The sequence below is a fragment of the Rhinopithecus roxellana genome, chromosome 3 (genome assembly GCF_007565055.1).
Source record: "Rhinopithecus roxellana isolate Shanxi Qingling chromosome 3, ASM756505v1, whole genome shotgun sequence".
Lineage (NCBI taxonomy): Eukaryota > Metazoa > Chordata > Mammalia > Primates > Cercopithecidae > Rhinopithecus > Rhinopithecus roxellana.
In genome coordinates this window covers 148,818,550-148,839,544 of record NC_044551.1, presented here as the reverse complement: position 1 = coordinate 148,839,544, position 20,995 = coordinate 148,818,550, and the positions used below count along the sequence as shown (strand labels likewise).

The following is a 20,995-nucleotide window of genomic DNA, read 5'->3' as shown; positions in this document are numbered from 1 at the left end:
TCACATAGGTGAAACTTACTCCATTAACCACTAAAACTTTGAAGACTGATTATTTTAACCACTCTGGAAATACATTTCACAGTTCCCTCATTTGCAAAATAAACTATGCATAAGATATGCACAGAAGGTATGCCTGTCTTTCACAGAGTCAGAGCCAGCCTAGTGAACTTTCACTTTTGTCCAAGGTTGGAAGGGGATGGTTTGGAGGCTGTTGAGCTAATCAGAGCTGTTTTCCTGGGCACCAAATGCTCTTCTGTCTTTGCCTCTGGCCACCACTCTCAGCTGCCGTTTCCTGGGACCATCACTGGGTCTTCGTAATTCTCATTTTTTTCTTATTGTAATGACAGTTGGCTGAGTTAAGGTTCAAGTTTACTTCCACCTCTTCTATAGAGAAACGTCTCCCAAGTTCAGTACTCTAGAGCCACTGTCTTGCAATTCCATGCTCCTGTTAGGTTCTGGTAGGTAGGAACCTGACTTCTGAGTAAAGGGAATAGGGGATGTCATACTAAGTTGTCATTACAAATCCCTTCGGCCTTACTGATAGCCTTGCTCAGGACTATCCATTTTAGTTTTTCAACTACCGTGTTCTCATGACATGGAAATGATAGGGCCAAGTGTCTTTGAAGAATTCTACTTGAGATTCAGAGCAAGACTCTATTTTATTTTTTAAAGAGAGATACTTTTTTTTTTTTTTTTTTTTTTGAGACGGAGTCTTGCTCTGTTGCCCAGGCTGGAGTGCAGTGGCACTATCTTGGCTCACTGCAAGCTCTGCCTCCCAGGTTCACGCCATTCTCCTGCCTCAGCCTCCTGAGTAGCTGGGACTACAGGCGCCCACCACCACGCCTGGCTAATTTTTTGTATTTTTTAGTAGAGATGAGGTTTCACTATGTTAGCCAGGATGGTCTCGATCTCCTGACCTCGTGATTCCCAAAGTGCTGGGATTACAGGCATGAGCCACCGTGCCCAGCACAAAGAGAGATACCTTTTTTTCAAGTTTTTGAGTGGCTAGTTTTGCATATTAATGCTAACACTGAAAATACTACAAAATCAATTTTTTACACGTTTTATCTTTTTCTTGACAAATACTAGTTTAAGTTGCTATTTCAAACTGGTTCCTTCAGGGTATGAAATATACAATGGGGAAACTTGGAGACTCATGTTACTTCCTATTGTTAGAGTGCTTGATTTAGTGCTTTAATTACTATACACTACTGAAACAAAGTGAATATACACCACCTTATGAAATCACTTGTTATTTTCTTAAACTGTTTTATTTCTCCTATAATTATATCTTTATATCACATTTCACAAAATACTGGTGATTATGTGGCGTTCTAATGAGTGTGTATAGATAATAAAACTAAGAAAATGGATTTTAGATTTAGTGGGGCTACCACCTAAAAATTAAACTTGCTTAGTTCCAAATTTCCAGTTCTTTGATGATTTGTATTGTAAACAGGATAGTTTTTTTATTACATTTACAAAACATGGGCATGACTTGAACAAGAGTTGCTATTCTTAAGTCAGTTACTTTTATTTTATGCTGTATCTTGCCTTCTTGGTGTTCTAGATGGTATGTCCTTTTAGCCCCACTAGAGTCTGTAATGCTACTGTAGTTCCCAGCTTCCAACTGTCATCTGTGTGGTGATGCCATAAGCATTGGGAAACAGTACTGTCCTTAGAGCCAGAAAGCACTGGTTCCTTCACCCTTTAACTGTGACTTTCCTCCCCCTCAACCCTCTTTTTTTAAAAGTCAACACTTATTGAGGACTTAAGGTTATATGCTGCATGTCACATGTTTTCTAGATGTTGCTTCTTTTAATTATCACAAGAAGCCTATGATGTAGGTATTAGTATCCACATTTTACAAATATGCAGACTCAGGCCCAGAGAGATTGAATAACTCCCAGGTTAGCCAGCTGGTTAGTGACAAAGGTGGGATCTGAATACAGGTCTTACTTCCAAAGCCTGCACTTGAATTACCTCCTGTACCACCTGTACTACCTCTGTGCCTCTCTGAACCAACTTTGGGTTTTCTGTGAAGTGAGAGTGACAATCTCAGTCTCATGGGGTTGTCCAGGGACATAAGTGAGGTGAAGGAGGCCGAGCATCCTTATCTTATGCTGCACTTGAGCAATATAGGTAGTCCAGCCTGGATAGTCATCTTCTTTTCATTGCATGCCTTTTCCTATTTCTGGATTATAGGGAGCAGTGTCTCCCACCTGGGCCAGCTTTATCCTGCCACCCAGCATACACCCCAGCTCTGGGTTGATGTGCATCGAGGAAGTGCAAATAAAGTGGAATATGCCTCATTAAGCAGGAAAGTAGTCATGCTCTTTATCTTCTGACAGATAGGATCATTCCCAAGGCTGTGAGGGTACAGGGGATCGGGTGCCAACCAGGACACTGAAGAGCTCCCAGAGCCTTCTGTCTTCAGGCAGTCACGTGCAAGCCCTCCCCTGGAAGGATTGTCAGACCACACCTGTGCCGCTGCTGCTGTCTCCTCCCTGTCCTCCTGCAGGAGAGTGTGTGTGTGCGTTCTAAATTTCCAATTGATTGTGGACCAAGGCCCTTAAAAAATACAATGAAAACAAATTTCTGGAAAATAGCTTTTAAAACGGTATTCAAAATGTAAGCATAGTATTTTATTAGAAGATTCAACAGCAAGAAAATAACATGGCAGAAATGCCCTGGCAATGCCAAATTGCTGGAAGTTTCTAAGCACTTACTGTCCATTTTTTTCCTAATCCCTTTACTGTTGGGTAACAGTTCACAGACTGACCAAGGGTGGTGGCTCACGCCTGTAATCCCAGCACTTTGGGAGGCCAAGGCGGGCAGATCACAAGGTCAGGAGTTTGAGACCAGCCTGACCAACATGGTGAAACCCCATCTCTATTGAAAATACAAAAATTTAGCTGGGCGTGGTGGCACATGCCTGTAATCCCAGCTACTCAGGAGGCTGAGGTAGGAGAATCACTTGAACCGGGGAGGCGGAGGTTGCAGTGAGCCGAGATCGCACCACTGCACTTCAGCCTGGGTGACAGAGAGAGACTCCCATCTCAAAAACAAACAAACAAACAAAAAACAGTTCACAGACCACCACCAGTGCACAGACTGCCGGCCCAGAGCCCACCCTGACTGAGGTGGGCACTTCATGTGTGAATGCAGGTCCACCTGCTGAGGGGCTGGAGGTGTGCTTGCTGCCATAAACTCGCTCTGTGGAATGCATGCACAAGCCCCAGGCCACAGTGCCTGTGGAAGTACCAGTTCCCTGCTGCCCTCCATGACACCACTGCCCTTGTGACTTGGCCTCTACCTCAGCTCCAGTTTCATTCTGGTTTTGCCTGGTCCTGGAGCTCATCCCTGAACCTAACTGGTTTAGTGGCTGTGGTACTGAAAGGGTCTTCCAGCATCCCTCCCCGAGGCCTAGATTCTGTTGTCTGGATGCCTAGCTGTTGGCCAGGATTCTAATCCAATGTTTTAGTTTCCTCTTGTTGCTGCAACAAATTGCCACAAATTTAATGACTTAAAACAACAAAACGTTATTCTCTTGTACTTCTGGAGGCCAGAAATTCAAAATGAATCTTATGGGATAAAACAAGGTGTTGGCAGAGCTGACTCCTTCTGGAGGCTCTAGGGCAGAATTCACTCTTGCCTCTTCCCAGCTTCTGGTAGCTGCCAGCATTCTGCAGCCCACGGCCACCTTATCCCAGTCTCTGCCTCCATTGTCACATTGCCTTTTCTTCTTCTGTTGCCAAATCTCCATTCACCTCCCTGTCATGAGAACACTTTTGATTACAGGTAGGCCTCCCACCCCAATAATCCAAAATGATCTTTCCACCTTAAGGTTCTTAACACAATCACACCTGCAAAGTCCTTTTTGCCCTGCAAGGTGGCATGCATAAGTTCCAGGGATCAGGACCTGGATCTCTTTGGAGGGTATTACTCAGCCTACCACGACGATGGTTGGGAATTTGTGTCATTATCACTTCACCCCCTGTAAATTTTGCTTCTATTGTGCACTACTCCAACCCCCACTCCACCTCAACTGGACTACCCGGTATATGGGGTCATTTGTGGGGTGATCTGAGGTTTTCAGAGTCTGGGGGTGCTGGTGGCAACTAATACTTAGTAATGTGTGTTTCAGATTATCTGCTAGGGACTTTATATACTATCCCGTTTAACACTCACATCAACCCAACGAGTACTGTGGCTTGGGGAAGCCACATGCAATTCTGTTCAGCCTGACTTCAGAGCCAGAGTCCTTACCCGCTAACTGCCTTGTGGACAGAGGCAGACCCTATGATTTGGGCTTTAAGCACGTCTCTTCCCCACAGGGACCAGCCTCATGGCAGCCCTAGTGCTCCAGCCTGACCCTGTGGTCCCAGCTTCTTTTCTTTCCCGGATAGCCTGCAGGATGCACCTTCCCAAGAGGGGACAGCCAGGATGAGCTTCTTCAGCTCTCTCCCAGCAGGACATGTGCAGCTCAGGAACCCAAGCAGCAGACTTTGTGAATAACCCTGAGTTTCCAGGCAATCTGGCTCTCAGCCCCCACACTGTGCTGCCCCTTGGACAGGCAGGGAGTTGGCAGTCAGCAGACGCTGGCTGAGTTTGAATTTGTTTGCTGATCCTGTCATAATACATCATTAAACATTCCTGGCTGGAAGTCAGACATGAGAGCGCTGAGGGTGTTCTCACACCCCTGTGCTTTGGGGAGCCCTTCCCTTTTTTCTGGCTGCCCTGGTACCCTCTAGAGCCTCCTATCTGCTGCTCGGAGGCAGTGCCTGCAGCATCTGGGCTCCTGCAGCAGCTAGAGGTGGAGGAAAGACTATTAGGCCGTGAGTCACCTTCCTCCGACAGCAAATTTGAGCCCTGGTGGAGCAATGTCCGGCAGATTCAGGTCTAAGTGTGAAATCTAGAACTCTCTGTAGTGGCCTGAGGCAATAGTCAGACATGGCTGGTAGAGCTGTGCTGCCTCAGAAGTTGTCCTGGATAAGCTGCTCTGGATCCCCATCTGTGGAAGCATAAAATGTCAAGCAGAAGGATGTTATGAGAATTAGAACCTAAGCCCTGCGCTAACCTCAGGGAGCGCTCCCTGGGGCTACCTTTGCTGGGAGGTGCCTGGCCCAGACCGTCCAACCTGGGCCTGCAGCCAGGAACGTTCTCCCAGAGTAGCAATCTTATTAAATTCCCTGTAATATACATTCCCTGTAATATCCATACTTTAATAATAAAAGTATGGATATATTATTGATGAGGATACAAATCGCTTTACATCTTGTACATTATGTAAGTAAGCACTGAAGTTATTTCTTTTTTAAAAAATAGACTTAATTTTTTTACAGCAGTTTTAGATTCACAGCATAATTTTGCAGAAAGTAGAGTTTCCATATATTCCCAACCGTGCCCCACCCCTGACCTCCTGCAGCCATATGCACAGCCTCTTCCACTATCAACATGCCCCACCAGAATGGTACATTTGTTACAATTGATGAGCCAACACTGACAACAATATAATCATCCAGAGTCCATAGTTTACATTAGGGTTCACTCTTGATGTTGTACATTCTGGGGAGTTTGGCAAATGTATAATGACAAATATACACCACTGTAGTATCATCCAGAAAAGTTTCACTGCCCTAAACATCCTCTGTGCTCCACCTATTCATCCCTCCCTTCCCCCAATTCCTGACAACCACTGATCTTTTTAATACCTCCACAGTGTTGCCTTTTCCTGAATGTTATATGGTTGGACTCATACGTGGCCTTTTCAGATTGACTTGACTCCTTTCACTTAATAATATGCATTTAAGGTTCCTCTGTGTCTCTTCCTGGGTTGACAAACTATTTCTTTTTAGTGCTGAATAATATTTCATCATTAGAACGTACCACAGTTGATTTATCCCAGTCACCTACTGAGGGACAACTTAGTTTCTCCAAGCTTGGGCAGTTATGAATAAAGCTGCTGTAAACATCTGTGTGCAGGTTTTGTGTGGACATAAATTTTCAGCTCATCTGAGTAAATATCAAGGAATGCAATTGCTGGATTATATGGCAAGAGCATGTTTAGTTTTGTAGGAAACCAAGTCTTCCAAAGTCACTACATTTTGCATTTTCACTGACAATGAATTAGAGCTCCTGTTGCTCCACATCCTTGCCAGCATTTAGTGGTGTCAGTGCTTGCAATTTTTCCATTATAATAGGTGTGTACTGGTATTTCATTGTTGTTTTAATTTGCATTTCCCTAATGATATGATGCAGAGCATCTTTTCATATGCTTATTTGACATCTGTGTATCTTCTTTGGTGAGGTGTCTGTTCATATCTTTTACCCATTTATTAATAGGTTGTTCATTTCCTTATGATTGAGTTTTAAGAGTTCTTTGTGAATTTTGGGTAACAGTCATTTATCAAAATACATTTTGCAAATATTTTCTTCCTGTCTGTGATGTCTTCTCATTCTCTTGACAGTACCTTTTGCAGAGCAGAAATTTTTAACTTTAAAATAAGTCTAGCTTATCAATTATTTCTTTCATGGTCATGCCTTTGGTGTCTTACCTAAAAAGTCATTGCCAAACTCAAGATCATTTAGATTTCCCCTATGCTATCTTCTAGAAGTTTTATAGTTTTGCATAGTACATTTAGGTTAGATTTCCTTTTCATAAACTTTTTAATTGAAGAATAATATGCAAACAAAAGTTTAAAAGTCCTAAGTATACAAGTTGATGAATTATCAGAAAGTCAACACATTCATAACTATCACACTGGTTAAGCAATAGAACCAGTACCTCAGAAGCCTCTCTTGTTCCCTTTATCAATCATAACTCCCTCCCTTTCTATTCCGACTTGTAAAACTTGCCTGTTTTTGAACCTTAAGTAAAATGAAGTAATATAGCGTATACTATTTTCTGTCTGGCTTCTTTTGCTTAACGTTACATTTAAGAAATAGTCTATCTTGTTGGGTGTTGCAGTATTTAATACATTTTCATTGCCATATAGTCTTCCGATGTTAATGGACATTTGAGATGTTTCTATTTGGAGCTATCATGAATAATGGTACTGTAAACATTCCTGTACATATCTTTTGGTGCTCACTGGCACATTCCTGTTGGGTACTTACCTAAGATAGATAGTGAGTGTCACTATATTTCCATTTTGTGCCCCACTGTCCCAGCTTATGCCTAGACTTCCAGAGTAATAATTTTCCTCCCTTTCATTTTCAGAAGTGTTCAGTTTGGCTAATACATGAATTATGTCTTTTGATGAATAGAAATTTCACGTAGTCTAAGAAATCTTTTCCTACCCCAAAGTCACGAAGACAGTTGCCTATATAATCTTTTAGAAGGCTTATTGTTTTAGTTTTTACAGTTATTCTGTTATGTTAACCCAGATAAAATAACCTTTTATATTTACTACTTGTATGCTCTTTATTCACTCCTCAACGGTCATGTTTCCTTCTCGTATCATTTCCTTTAATCTGAAATAATTATTGTCGCATTTCTTATAACGAAGATCTGTGGGCAATGAACTGTCCTTAGTTTTACTTTGTCCAGAAATGTCTTAACTTGAAAGCTGTTTTTCCTCTGTTTCCTGTTTCCATAGTTTCTCATGAAAATTTAGCAGTCATCTGAAGCATTGTCCCACTGTGTGTATTGTGTAGTTTTTCTTGGGCCGCTTTTGTCTTTGGCTTTCAGCAGATTAATTACAATGTGCCTAAACATAGTTTTCTTTGTATTTTTCCTGTCTGTCCTTTGTTGACTTCTTAAATCTGTAAATATATGCCATTCAGCAAATTTGGACATTTCCCATCTATTTTTTCCCAAATACTTTTATCTCCTCTTCTTTTACTTTTCTCCACCTGGGACTTCAATTGCTAATATGTTAGGTCTTTTGATATTGCCCGCGGATCTCTAGGTCTGTTTATTTTTTCCTTTCTCTCACAGATCTTGGTCTGACAAAATCTCACTGCACTGGTATCTATCTGACACTTTCAAATAGATTTTTAAAAATTCTTTCCAATTTCTCTGGTTATTCTTACAGGAGAGTTGGCCCAAAAAAACTAAGGTTCAGAGAGAATAAATAAATTGTCCAGGGTCACACAGACTCTGAAAGTAGAATCTCTATGAAATCTATTTAGATAGGAGACACAAGACCAGAGAAAGCTAAGACATATAGCAGCCTGCACACCCAGCCTTCACCATCCTTTGTTGTTTGGGTATTAAGTTTGACAATCGCTGTGTTTAACTCTCTTGTTTTACAAAACTGATATCCATAGAGATGGTGTGATGTATCCCTGACCACACAGCGAGGTAATATATGAGTTAGGGCAAAATCTAGGTCTATGCTCCTCGGTTTTTTCCTGTTAAATCTTGCTGCCCCTCTCTTTTTTTTTTTTTTTGTTACTCAGGTACCCAGACCTACATCCCAGCTTTAGTAAGACTTCTCAGCAGTCCAAGAAGATTCTTCTCATTTGTAGAAAATTGTCCTTGATTTATGCAGCCACAACCACACATGAGTGTCACCTCTTATCTTCTTTTTCCCCCTCTTTCTTCACTTCTCTTTTTATCTCTGGATTTTTACATTGCCACTGACATCTTGCCTGTGGCTAATGGACACGTCCACACTGAGACACGTGTGCTCTAGTAGAGTGGGTTCAGGACTGCATAATTAATTTGTCCTCTTTTATGCCTGGGTATATTATATCAGCTTCTTCAAAAGGTTTTGAAACATAAGGTGAAGAGGGAAATGATAAAATAAGGCATTTGAGATTTTTTAACTCATGATTAGCTCCTTCCTTTGAAGGTAATTTGTAATCTCTTCTAGAATTGCTAGTAAAGGCTTTTAACTTTTGTGGTTTATATGCTGTTCTCTTAAGCACATGGTATATGTTTACAGGTTGTGACCTTAAATTTTAGGCAGAATCATGAGTTAGATACTGGGAATAAAGCTGACCAGAAGTAAATCAATTCCCACATCTCATCTTTGTAAGGCCTGAAAATGTGATATTTCGTGCTGCTGTTTTTGAAGTGAAAGCATTTTGATGGTTACCAGGAGGAAAGAATGGGGCAGGATGGAAGTGTCACTGGCCTGGCAGCCTGGAGACCTCTATTTTATCCCATTGTGACCCCTCATTTATGTGTGACCCTGGACACATCACATACAATTTAGGCCTTATTTGGCAATAGGTAAAATGAAAGGGTTGGACAAGATACCCTTTGGGAGCCTTTCATTTCTCAAATTTTTGGAAAACCATCCTTTACTATGAGGCCAGTGTCTGGAACAGCATTTTGTAATATGAATGAGGACTTAAAGCAATTTTTTATTTCCTGTGATCTTGTGGGAAGAGGGTGGGTAAAGTTAGATAATCTAGAAGTTGACGTTTGTGTTTTCATGTAAGCAAGTCAAATGTTCTGGACTACATTTTGTTTCAAGTTCAATAGCTTATGCTGTGATGACCCAGCTTATTAAGTTATATAACAAATGTAAGGCCCCTATTTCATTTCCTTATCACTGTGGGGCTCAGTAAGGAGTTTCCAAAAGAATGAATGAGAGATTATCATCATCATATCTATCACTTATCAACTGCCTGCTGTGCCAAGATACATCCATGAGTAATACAGATTTGGCATCTGCCCTCTCCAAGGGGTAAATATTATTACTCCTAGTTCCACGTGTGGAAAATGAATTCCAATCTGGTCTTATATTAAAAACCATTTACCACTTAGCAACATTGGCAGCTTTAGTTCTCCAGCAGCCTGCATTTTGTGCTAAGGAGCAAAGTAATCTTCCATTTACCAAGAGCTTTTTCAGCTTTTTAATGATGTATTAAATTAAACACCCACTCACCAAATATCTGTGAGTGTTGGTTGCGCAGATGGATTTGAGTGTTTGGTGCTGGGATGCATCTTGTCACAGCTGATCACTTACTGGTTCTCTGACTGTGGTTGGATGGAGTTGGCATCTGTCTCCTAGGGTCCTCCTGCCCCCAACAGTTTGTGGTTATGGTGATAAAATTATTGTGTGGTAAATATCATGGCAGACGTATAAACAGAGGAAAGGGGACAGCAATTGAAAGACTCAAACGCATGTTAAGGTTCTAGCTGTTTCAGTTACCAAGGCTCAGGAAGGCGTATGTTGGGTGTTAAGGGATCCAGAGTCACTCAGTGTTCCTCTCCCTCTAGCAGGGTATGAAAATAGTAATGGCCCCAGACCCTCATCATCACTGTAAAATTCACTGTAAAATCTGTGGAATTTGATGAGTCAAAAGTGGAATCTGGTTATTTTGATTTGCATTTTTGGATTGCCAGAGAGCCTGAGCATTGCTGCCTGGTTTTACAGCCCATTTGTGTATTTGTTTTGAGTGTTGCTTGTCCTTTTCTTGACCCTTTTTAATCGGGATGTTTGTCTGTTTTATTATTGTCTTAAGAGATTCAAAAAACTCTAATAAGGATGCCAATCCCTTTACTGTCATATATTACTAATATTTTTTCTCAGTTAGTTTTGTATTTAAATATTTATTATGCTTTTTAATATGTTTTTCTTAGTAAAAACCTAACAATCTTTTCTGGGTTTATGTCTTTGATGTTATTTTTAACAAAAGCCTTCTGGGCCCTTGAATGCTGGAAATGTTCACTTAAATTGTTTTTCAATATTCTCATGGGATTTTTTTTCTCATTTAAAATTTCAATCTATCTGGAAGTAGTTTGGGTATATGTCATGATGCATAGAACTGACTTAATTTTTCTCCATATAGTTAACCAGTTACCTCAATATTATTATTGAATTATCCATTTCTTCCTCACTGATATAAAATGATATTTTATTATATAATAAATCACATATATCACTTTATATATGTATCAATATGTGTAAAAATTGGGTCAGTTTTAGATTTTATCTTTTCATTGATCTCTCTGCTCGAAGCATACTATTTTGATACTTGTATCTTTGAAGTATTATTGTCACAACTGGCAGAGCAAAATACTTGTAACTCTTCACAGTTTTATTAGCCAGTGGCTGGAATTTATTCCTCTATATGAATTTGAGAATTGTTTCACAAGTTTAAAAAGTTGTGCCAATGTATTGATAGCAATTAGTATATAGGTTAATTTAAGGGAGACTTAGCATTTTTTTAGTACTGGTTTTCCACCCAGGAAAACAGCATCTCATTCCTTTTATTTCCGTCGTATTTTCTGATACGATGTGTTAAGGCACAGGTTCTGGAGTCAGAGAGTCTCAGTTCAAATCCAAGTCTAGCCATTTAATAGCTTGTAAGCAGTGAAAGGTTTTCCCCCAGTGAGTGGGACACAGTGTTGTTGCTCAGTAAACATTTGCTGAAGAAATGTTTGAATGAAATAATGTATTGCTAAGTTTTTTGTTTTTGCAGTTGTGAATGAGTTTTAGTCTGCATCCTTGCCAGCAATTAACATTGTCAGTTGTTTAGATTTTAGCCCTTTTACTAGGTGTGTTTTAATTTAGTAATTCCCTAGTGACTGATGATGGCAAACATCTTCTTTGATGAGGTGTCTGTTCACATCTTTTGTCCATTCGTTAATTGGGTGTTTTTTTTTTCTTAATGTTGAGTTTTCAATGTTCTCTGTATATTTTGGATGTAAGTCCCTTATCACATTTATGTTTGAAAATATTCTCTCCTCATCTGTGGTTTGTGTTTTTATTCTTCCCACAGCTTATTTTGAAAACAGAAGTTTTTAATGTTAATAAAATCCAATTTACTATTTTTTCTTTCATGAATCCTGCTCTGTGGTATAATTTTAAGCCTCTTATATCACCTCATAAAAACAGATAGAGCAATAATGTAAATTGACAGAGCACACAGTCCATAAGCAGCATCTTTCATAAAACTAAGGATTAGAGTATATGTCTATAAACTCAAAAATATGAGCAGTTAGGGCCAAACCACTGACAGTAACAAGGAAGTCTGCAGGAGGAAGCAGCTGGCAGACAGACAGGCTTCTGGGGATCCCAGGGGTGGGGACCCAGATACTTCTCTCAATATTCTTCCCAAGAAGGGGACAGTCCCCCAGGAGTGGAGGGCTTGCTGTCAATGTAGCATAGTCACTTAAAGTGGAGGGGGCTTCCCAGGCTCCAGTTGGCAAACAGTAAGGACGAATGAGAAAAATATGCCCACAAAGCAGAGGAGAAACTGCAACTGAATATTTCAAATGAGCTAAAAGAAATTAAGAAAATGATTAAAAGGTATGAAAGAACAGGACAAATGCAAATTAAAAAAACAACACAGGTTACATAATCAGACAACAGAAGAATATGAAAGGGAACTGGTTACTCAGAAAAGAAATAGAAATAAAAGCAAAAAAATCTAGGAAAGGAAGGTCGAACTGGAAGAAATATAAGAGTGAATAAACACTGCAGAAAGCACTGTGTAGAAATTGGAAAGGAAGAAGAAAAACACAGAAATAACAAAGAAGATAAGAAAATATTTGAGAAGTGATAGAATGCAAGACAGGCAAAGGAGAACCACAAAGATGTGATGATTCATTATATAATATATATGTGACATACATAATGTATATTATATCTATCTAGATAGGTCCACATATATAATACATATACATATATAACTCGTTTATATAATAGGAGCCTCTGAAAACAAAAACCAAATCCCATTGTGTGCTGGGAAAATCAATCCAAAAGGACAACATCAATGCATATTCTAGTAACGTAATTGCACTATAAAGAAAAAAAGTCTTTTGGGACATCTAGGCAAAAAGACAAAGTCGTTTATAAGGAAAAGAAATCAGATTGGCATCAGACCCTGAGAGCAATGCTTTAAGCCAGGAGATACTGGAGAAAATATGTTAAAGATAATCTAGAAAAGAAAAAGTGATCCAATTATTCTACATTCAGCCAAACTGGACCCTCATATATAAGAACCACAGACAAAACCGTGCAAACATGCCAGACTTCGGGAAATGAATTTCCCATTAACCCTTCTTGCAGAACCTTCTGACAATTACTGTGACTGGAGAAGCTTTAGCGTAAGGACTGGTGGTTGTCATGGGAGACTTTGGGGTACATTAGCTTCTGGTGAGACCCCTGGCTTTCCCAGAATTCAGTTTAAGTGTTCTTGATCCAAAGACAGCTGTGAAAGGTGGTTCTATGATCCCTCGGTTGAAATACCATTTCTCCTCTGCTCAGGTGTTGGCTTTGACTCCAGTCATTTGGCTTGTGATTATATTATATCCCTCCTTTTAAGAAGCCACACACCAATGCAGCTATAGCTTGTGTGGCCTATTGCCTACCCAAAGGATACATATCAGCAGATCTCTCTAATATCAACAAGGGGAGGTTGTTTGTTTCCATTGAGATTCTTTCTGTTTAAACACAGGAAAGCTCATTCAACCTTATTTAATAAGGAGAAAAAAGGCAATTTATTGGCTTACCTAACTGAAAAAATCCAGTTAGATACGGCTTTGAACAAGTCTTAATCTGGTAATTTGGAAGTGTTACAAAGAATCTTGTTTCTTTCCATTTCTCCACTCTGCTTTCCATGGTGTTGCTTTCGTTCTCACATGGTGTCAAGGTGTTATGAGGAACAACCTCGCTACATGTTTCTTTTTGATAAACAGTGAGAATAGTTATTAAAAGTAGAATAGCTTTTTCTCAGCATTGCTAGCAAAATCCTGGACTAGCCCAAGTCACATGACTACCCGTAACCAATTGCTGTAGCTGTGCAAGTCACATGACTACTCCTAACCAATTGCTATAGCCAGGAAAATGAAATGCTTAGTTATATTCACCTGTCCTCCTCTTCCTCTTCCTCTTCCTCCTCCTCTTCTTCATCTTCTTCTTTTTTCTTCTCCTCCTTTCTTCTTCTTCTTTCTCCCCCTCCTTTTCCTCTTCCTCCTCCTTCTCCTCTTCCTCTTCTTCTTTCTCTCTTTCTCCTTCTTCTTCTTTCTTCTTTCTTCTTCTTCTTATTTCACTCTGTCACCCAGGCTGGCGTGCTGTGGTATAAACATGGCTCACTGTAGCTTCAACCTCCTGGGCTCAAGCAATTCTACCACCTCAGCTTCCTAACAACTGGGACTACAGGTACACACCATCATGCCTGGCTAATCTTTTTTATTTTTGGTAGAAATAGTGTCTCACCATGTTGCCCAGGCTAATCTTGAACTCTTGGCTCCCCAAAGTGCTGGGATTATAAGTGTGAGCCACCACTCCCAGCCCACGTGTCTTTAGAACCAAACAGAGATCTCCAAACAGAAGTCAGTGACGCCTGGAAGGAGAAAGGAAGGAATGGTTGGGGAGGCTATCTAAAAAAAGAAATTTTAAATGTGTTGAATTTTATCAAAATGCTATCTTGACATTTCACGACGTGATTATATATTGATTTTTATTGATTGTGGTGAGTTATGTAAATAGATACTCTAAGTTAGGGAAGGCAACCTACTTAACTGTGCTCTGTAGGAGTAACTGAGGTTCTGGGAGAATCTGCTTATTTCCTCTTTTCCTCTCTTTTTCCTTCTTCCAGCTCTTATGTGTACTTCTCTGTCTCTTCTCAACCCTCTGATACTGGTGTGCTCCAGAGTTCTGTTTTCGGTCTTCTGCTGTGAGTGATAGCAAGGTTTTAACTGCCTTTCCTGTATGCTGGTATCACTTTCCCTGAGCTTCATACTTATGTATCCCAAAGTCTGACTTTGCATTTTGAAGGGACTAGAGACATCTCAAACTCAGTACAAAGGCAGGGGCCTTTGTACTGTGTCATCTCATGGAGAAAGTAGAAAGGGCAAGTGAATGTGGGAGACAGAACAAAGAAAGCGAGCAGAACTCATCCTTTTATCAAGAGTCCTCTCCTGTGTAACTAACCCATTGTCAAGGTAACAGCATTAATGCATTCCTGAGGGCAGAGCCCCATGACCTAATCACATCTTAACGATCCCACCTCTTAATACAGTCAAAATGGCAATTAAATTTCAACATGAATTTTGGAGGGGAAATTCAAATCATAGCACCCCTCACCACTGCTCCTAATGTAGACACTCATCATCTTTTGTCAACATCAGTGGTTCCCAAACTTTAGCAAGCATCACAATCATCTGGAAGGTCAGTCAGTACACACTGGGCCCACCCCTAGAGTTTCTGATTCAGTAGATCTTGGGTGGGGCCTGAATGTTTCCCCTTCTAATAAGTTCCATGTGATGCTGATGCTGCTGGTTCAGGGACCATACCTTGAGAACCATGGGGATCATTGCAGGAACTCCTTTCTGATCTCTGTTCCTCCCTTAGTCTATGCACATTTCAACCATAGTGATCCAGCCAACTACAATCCAACTATGCTATACCTTTGTCCACCTAGCAAAGCCCAGGCTTCTTACCACAGCAACCTTCTGTGACCTGGCTCCTTCCTCCCTCTCTAGCCACATGGTCTGTTCCACATTGCCTGAGACTGTTCACATAAACTCTGTTCTTTGCCATTCTTGTGCCATTCCATCTGCCAAAAATGCTCCTTCCATTGGTCTTCACTTGGCTTATTCTCACTGATCCTTTAACTTTGATCTCCAGTGTGGTTTCCTGGAAATTTGCCGGCATCCCCAGATTAAGCTGAGTTGCCCTTAGGTTTCTCTGGCTTACCTCTCACCACCCGTTATTGAATTGATTGCTTCATGGTCATCTCACTCCTACCCTGCTCCCCACTCCTGTCTTCAGGCAGTGGGCTCTTTGAAGGCATGAACACTCAGTCTTGCTTATCTTTTTTGGCTCATTTTCTGTGCAGTACCTGGCACGTAATAGATGCTTGATGAAAGTTTGTGGATCTAAACTAAATATTGGTGGTACTCTTGAGTATAGCTATCTCCCCTCAGGGGCCCTGCCACCCATATGCTAGTACCTGCCTCCCATCATAAGGAAACAGTGCCTTTTAGGCATTACTGAAAAGCAGAGGGCCTGGACCTCCTGATACTGGGACTTATTACCCTCTAGACATCATCTCAATCATATATCTTCCTCCTGTAGTTAGACTTAAGTTGAGGGCTATGGACTCAGCCACAGAACATCATGGCCTCTGTTCCCCTAAGTTTCTTCCTGTTCTTGAAATTGTGACAGTGTGGAAAGAGATGGAGAGGATGTTGTTACCCATGTGACAGGCTGCGCAGCCTTGACCAGTAAGGTCAAGTAAACAGCATTGATGAATTTTAGCATGTGGGCACCCCTGGAGGGGGCGGGGCAAGTCTTTCTGTTACAAAGATGCAGATTTCAGTGCAACTGAAGGCAGAGCTTTCTAATGAGAGCGTAGAGTTGTCCATTGGTTGTTTAGAAAGAGGCTGGACTTGCACCAGTAGAACTCCAAGTCCACATAGACCTGCCATTTGGTTCACCAGACACCCTTCCCAGGGCTTTATTTTAGCCATCTGACCATCCAGGGATCCCCAGGAATTCTTACGTGTGATAATGGGGCTTTAGAGACTTTGAACTAAAATGCCAAGGTCTTAGCTCCGTGAATTGGTCCTCTTCCTTTAGATTGGTGCTTCTCGAACCTCTTCAAATCTGAGGGTGGGGAAAGTGGATGCCAGCCTCTACCAGGTAAAGTGATCTGCTGCAAGCACTAGATTTTTGTGAAATTTCATTCTTCAGCTTAAAAATTCATGTGAACTTTGCATTATACTCTGATCCTATCTTCTCAACTAACATAAAACTATTTTGAAGGACTTTGTAAATTGCTGAACTTGTTTCCTCTTGACATAAAAATGGATGCTCCACTAGGATGCACTAGTAGCTTTGTATGTCTCCTGGCCCTATCTCTGCACCATCGCCATTTCTAACACATTGCCTCTCTTACACAAAGGCCCCAAGGCCCATAAGAAATAGTAATGATTTTAAACAGAATTCCAGGCGAGTGGAGCCCATGAATCTGCATTGTTGCTTACAGAATTACAGCGAGATTGGGAACATGAGAGTTGTAACTGAAAAGCTTATGAGGCAATCTCCTAAGATCAGGGGCTCCCATGTATGTAGTGGAGTAGGCCAGAATTGCTCCCAGTGCCTGGTCAAAGAGACATGAAGCCACGTTCTGTGATGCTAGACCATGATCAGAGAACCCTAGTGCTGGGCATAAAGTACCCAGTGTTCTGCAGTGTAGGCATTTTAATGCCTTGAGCACTGAAGGTGAGAACCTGAGGCTCATCAGAATGAGCAAGTAGGCAGAGCTTTGGAGCTTTACAGCAAGAATACAAGGGAACCCCTTGTTCTCATTCCTCTCTTAGACGAGTATACGTTACTCAGCCTGTTCTCTAGCCAAGAGAAGAGGAAGATGTCGGTGGATCCAAGATAGCCTGTGAGTTTGAACCACTTAAAAGAAATATACTTTGATTGAACACAAAATGGTCTTTTGGAACTTACTTAATCCTTTGCTGTGCTTTGGGCATTTTCTGTTTTCTGTTCCACCAATGGACACAGAACTGTATCCCTTTGGGGAGATGTGAGGCGGATTACCATGGGAGCCCATCTTCAGCTTAGTCACCTGCCTGTAAACAGGCTACTTCCTTCCAGTGCTGCTCTTGTGCTTACCTCTCCAAATCTTCAAAAATAATACAAGAAAGAAGTATGGTTCCTTGGGTGTTGCCTCATTGACTTTTGATGTAAGACATAGTGGCCCCAGAGGGTCAAGGTGCAGTGGGGCTTGTCTTCCACGTGTGTTAGCAAAGGGGAGGGGCCAAGGGCTGGGCCTGAGGCCTTGGGGACCTTCCCAGGAGAAGTCTTGCCGGTCTCAGGCTTCTGGCATCTTTGCTAAGCTTCTGAAAATGTTGAAGTTTTAATTGTATAGTGTTTCACTCAGGTTGTATGTCATTAGGATGTTAATGGTACTTTTTATTAATAACTGCTTGGAAATCATGATTGTTCTTGCCAAATAAATAAAATTCCTTTTCAAAAAAGGACATTTGCATTTTGTGGTTGACTTTGCATGGGCTACTTACTTTTAAATGGAATTCATTTCAGTGAGATTGGTTTTTAAATGGGAATTAGTGCCCAACAAGGATTCATTACCCTTGGGGCCATCTAGTCTTTGGACTTGGTGACTGAAGGTCGTGGTTCATCCCAGCATGAGTGGTCTTGACACACCAGAGTCGGGAAAGTGAGTGTGGTTGGATTCTTGATGGGGTACCAGCTGTGGCTAAAAATCCAGGTGCTTCAGGGTCACATGTCCCTAATGGGAGATTCACATGGAGACAAGCAGGGAAGACATTTTACTTTTGGTCCTCTGAGGCAGTTCTAGCTTAATCAATGATGAAATTGAGGACAGAGGCAGCATGTATAATTGAAATCCACAGGAAATCTCTAAAACTCATTTTTAGCAGGTGGTTCCTGTTTCCTTACCCATCAAATCTATTTACCAGAACTGCCGACCATGTAGCAAAATTTACTGATTTGAATATCATCGCTCCCCACTTTGTCCCAACTTCATGTAATGTTCAGGAGAAGGGAAGGCATCAGAGGCATGCAGGAGGATGGAGGTGGATCAGAAATGAGTGCCTGGGTTTTTCCACAGTCTGGATAATTGCCTCCTGAATAATCAGAGCTAGACTGTTCTTTGCTTGTTCTCTATTACACAATGTAATTTTACATGCTTGAAGTCATTCGGCAGTGTCTATTATCAGTGGTATCTCTAATAAAAGGAAGGAAGTCGGTTGAGGGATGTCACGTTTTGACCATTGCCTTTAAATTCTTGTGCTCTCCCAGTCAGACCTTGCATGATCTTTGGGATCTTGGAATGGAGCTGTGTTTACACACACTCAGCCTAGTCATTTGTGGCTGAATTATTACATTATGAAAGCCTGATGCCTTGATTCTTGCACTGCATGTACGACAGAAAGAATTTTCACATAATCGTAGCATCGAAGTGCAGTTTGGGTTTTTTGTTTGTTTGTTTTCCTCCTCTGTAGTTAAATCTCTCTAAGGCATCCTTGTGCTGGCCTCCTTTGGGTACTTGTCACTTTGTGGATTATATTCTAGACCGTGTTTTTTCTTTCCATTTTAATGCATAGTCGATATCAGGCTGAGTTTTTTTTTTCTCATGACTATAGATGACATGACTATGGTTGTACAAATAATTTCTCTTTCATCTGATATTTGTCAGGGGGAAGTGGCTTCTCCATTAGACTGTGCCAGCCAAGTTTTCTGTGTTTAGATCTGATGGCATCTGCATGACTTCTCTGTTTATTTTTCTCATTACCATTTCAGAGTTTACAAGAGGATGGCCTCTTTATCTTTTCTCACTGCCATATTTTCCAGGCACAGTGGGATGTAGCATCCTCTCCACAGCAAAGCTCGCTGAATCTAGTAGTAGCCCTTCTTAAGAAAGAACAGTGACAGTGGGGAAGGAAAGAGAGGGCATGGGTGGGGGGCAGTGTAAGACACTGTGCTGGAAAGCACATCACTGTGTCTAATGCACCGTGGGAGACTGAGGGTACTGCCTCCCTCTTTGCAGCCTGACCTCACTGTCTGGGTGGCCCACCTCAGCAGGAGCGGGTGCCTTGTACCAAATGTTGTGTACACTGTCCTCCCTACCTGCTTCTTCTTTCCATGCTCATTGTTTCTCAGCCAGATCTTTCACATCTTATTTATAAGTCATTTAAAAACCCTCACCTCATTTAAAGTCTCTGTGTACACCATCTTAAGGCCTTTCTGGAACAGTCTGAGATGTAAGTAAATACATAAGTAAGAGCATGGCCTTCCCAGTGAGGCAGACCTGGGCTTAAATCTCAGCTTCATCCTCTGGGGTAAGTGGCTTAACCTTTCTGTAGCATAACCTCTTAAGCTGGAGAAAGGGGCCCAGGATGCCCTGTGGGATTGCCGTGACCTTTACATGAGATGATGTACATGGGGAATTCATCAGTCCCTTTGTCTTATTGAGGCACAATGCAGTTACTCATCTTGAGCAAGGTCCCCTGAGTCCCAGCCCAATTTTCTAGAATTTTATTTTACCAAGTTTCAGATAAACCCTGTCTATATTCTGAGGAATTTTAAATACACCACCTTATTCTACCAAATAAAGACTTTACTGGAAAGAAAAAAAAAATATGTAGAATATTTATGTAGTGGCTAATGCTCCATTAATGTTAACCCCAAGATAGGAAATAGACTTTCCCAATAAAATTAAACGTAATTTACATTTATTTTGAAATATCTACATATACAATAAGAAAAGTTAATTTAGTAAACACCCATGTGCTCACTACTCACTGCTTAAAAAAATAGGTCATTTACTGAGTGTGGCGGCTCATGCCTGTAATCCCAGCACTTTGGGAGGCCAAGGTGGATGGATTGCCTGAGCTCAGGAATTCAAGACCAGCCTGGGCAATATGGTGAAACCCCGTCTCTACTAAAATAGAAAAAATTAGCCAGGCATGGCAGCGAGTGCCTGTAATCCCAGCTACCTGAGAGGCTGAGACAAGAGAATCACTTGAACCAGGGAGGTGGAGGTTGCAGTGAGCTGAGATCGCGCCACTGCACTCTAGGCTGGGCAACAGAGCAAGACTCCGTCTCAAAAAAGAAAAAAAAAATAGGTCATTCACAATGTAGTTGAAGCCCTGGCACCTCCCTCCCTGAATTCATTGTCCCCTCCACCAGCAGGACCACTTGCCTCAATTGGGAGTTTGTCAGCATTTCTTTGTACTGTTGTAATATACTCCTAAAGTATATTCAGTATTAAGTATTTTTAAACTGTAAGTAATATCCTAAGGTATGCATCATTCTAAAACTTGTAATTTTTTGTTTTGTTGTTTAACTCAATGTTTGTAAGATTCATACATTTTAAATGAGCGACTCTAGTTGATTCATTTTTATTGCTGTATAATATTCTATTGTATGGATAGTCCTTGAGCTATATATCAGTTTCTTCTGGTGATAGGTATTAATAGACTGTGGATTCAGTTTTCTAACTTTTTGTTACAAACAATACTGCTCTGAATATTTTTATAAATGCCTCTTATATACCCTAGAGATACACTCATACAGGAGGCTGA

At 41.1% G+C, this 20,995-nt stretch overlaps 1 protein-coding gene across 11 annotated transcripts in view; it reads left to right on the top strand.

Moving 5' to 3' along the window:
• The window catches only part of PDE8B (phosphodiesterase 8B), a 245,375-nt gene that overhangs the window by 100,981 nt on the left and 123,399 nt on the right, over positions 1-20,995 (top strand). For 2 of the 11 annotated variants that reach the window (XM_030927071.1, XM_030927068.1), the window contains exon 2: positions 16,494-16,556. The exons of the other annotated variants lie outside the window; for them this stretch is intronic. In XM_030927071.1, the coding sequence (XP_030782931.1) occupies positions 16,494-16,556 (63 nt within the window). The remainder of the gene's footprint in view (positions 1-16,493; positions 16,557-20,995) is intronic. 11 annotated transcript variants of the gene reach the window in all.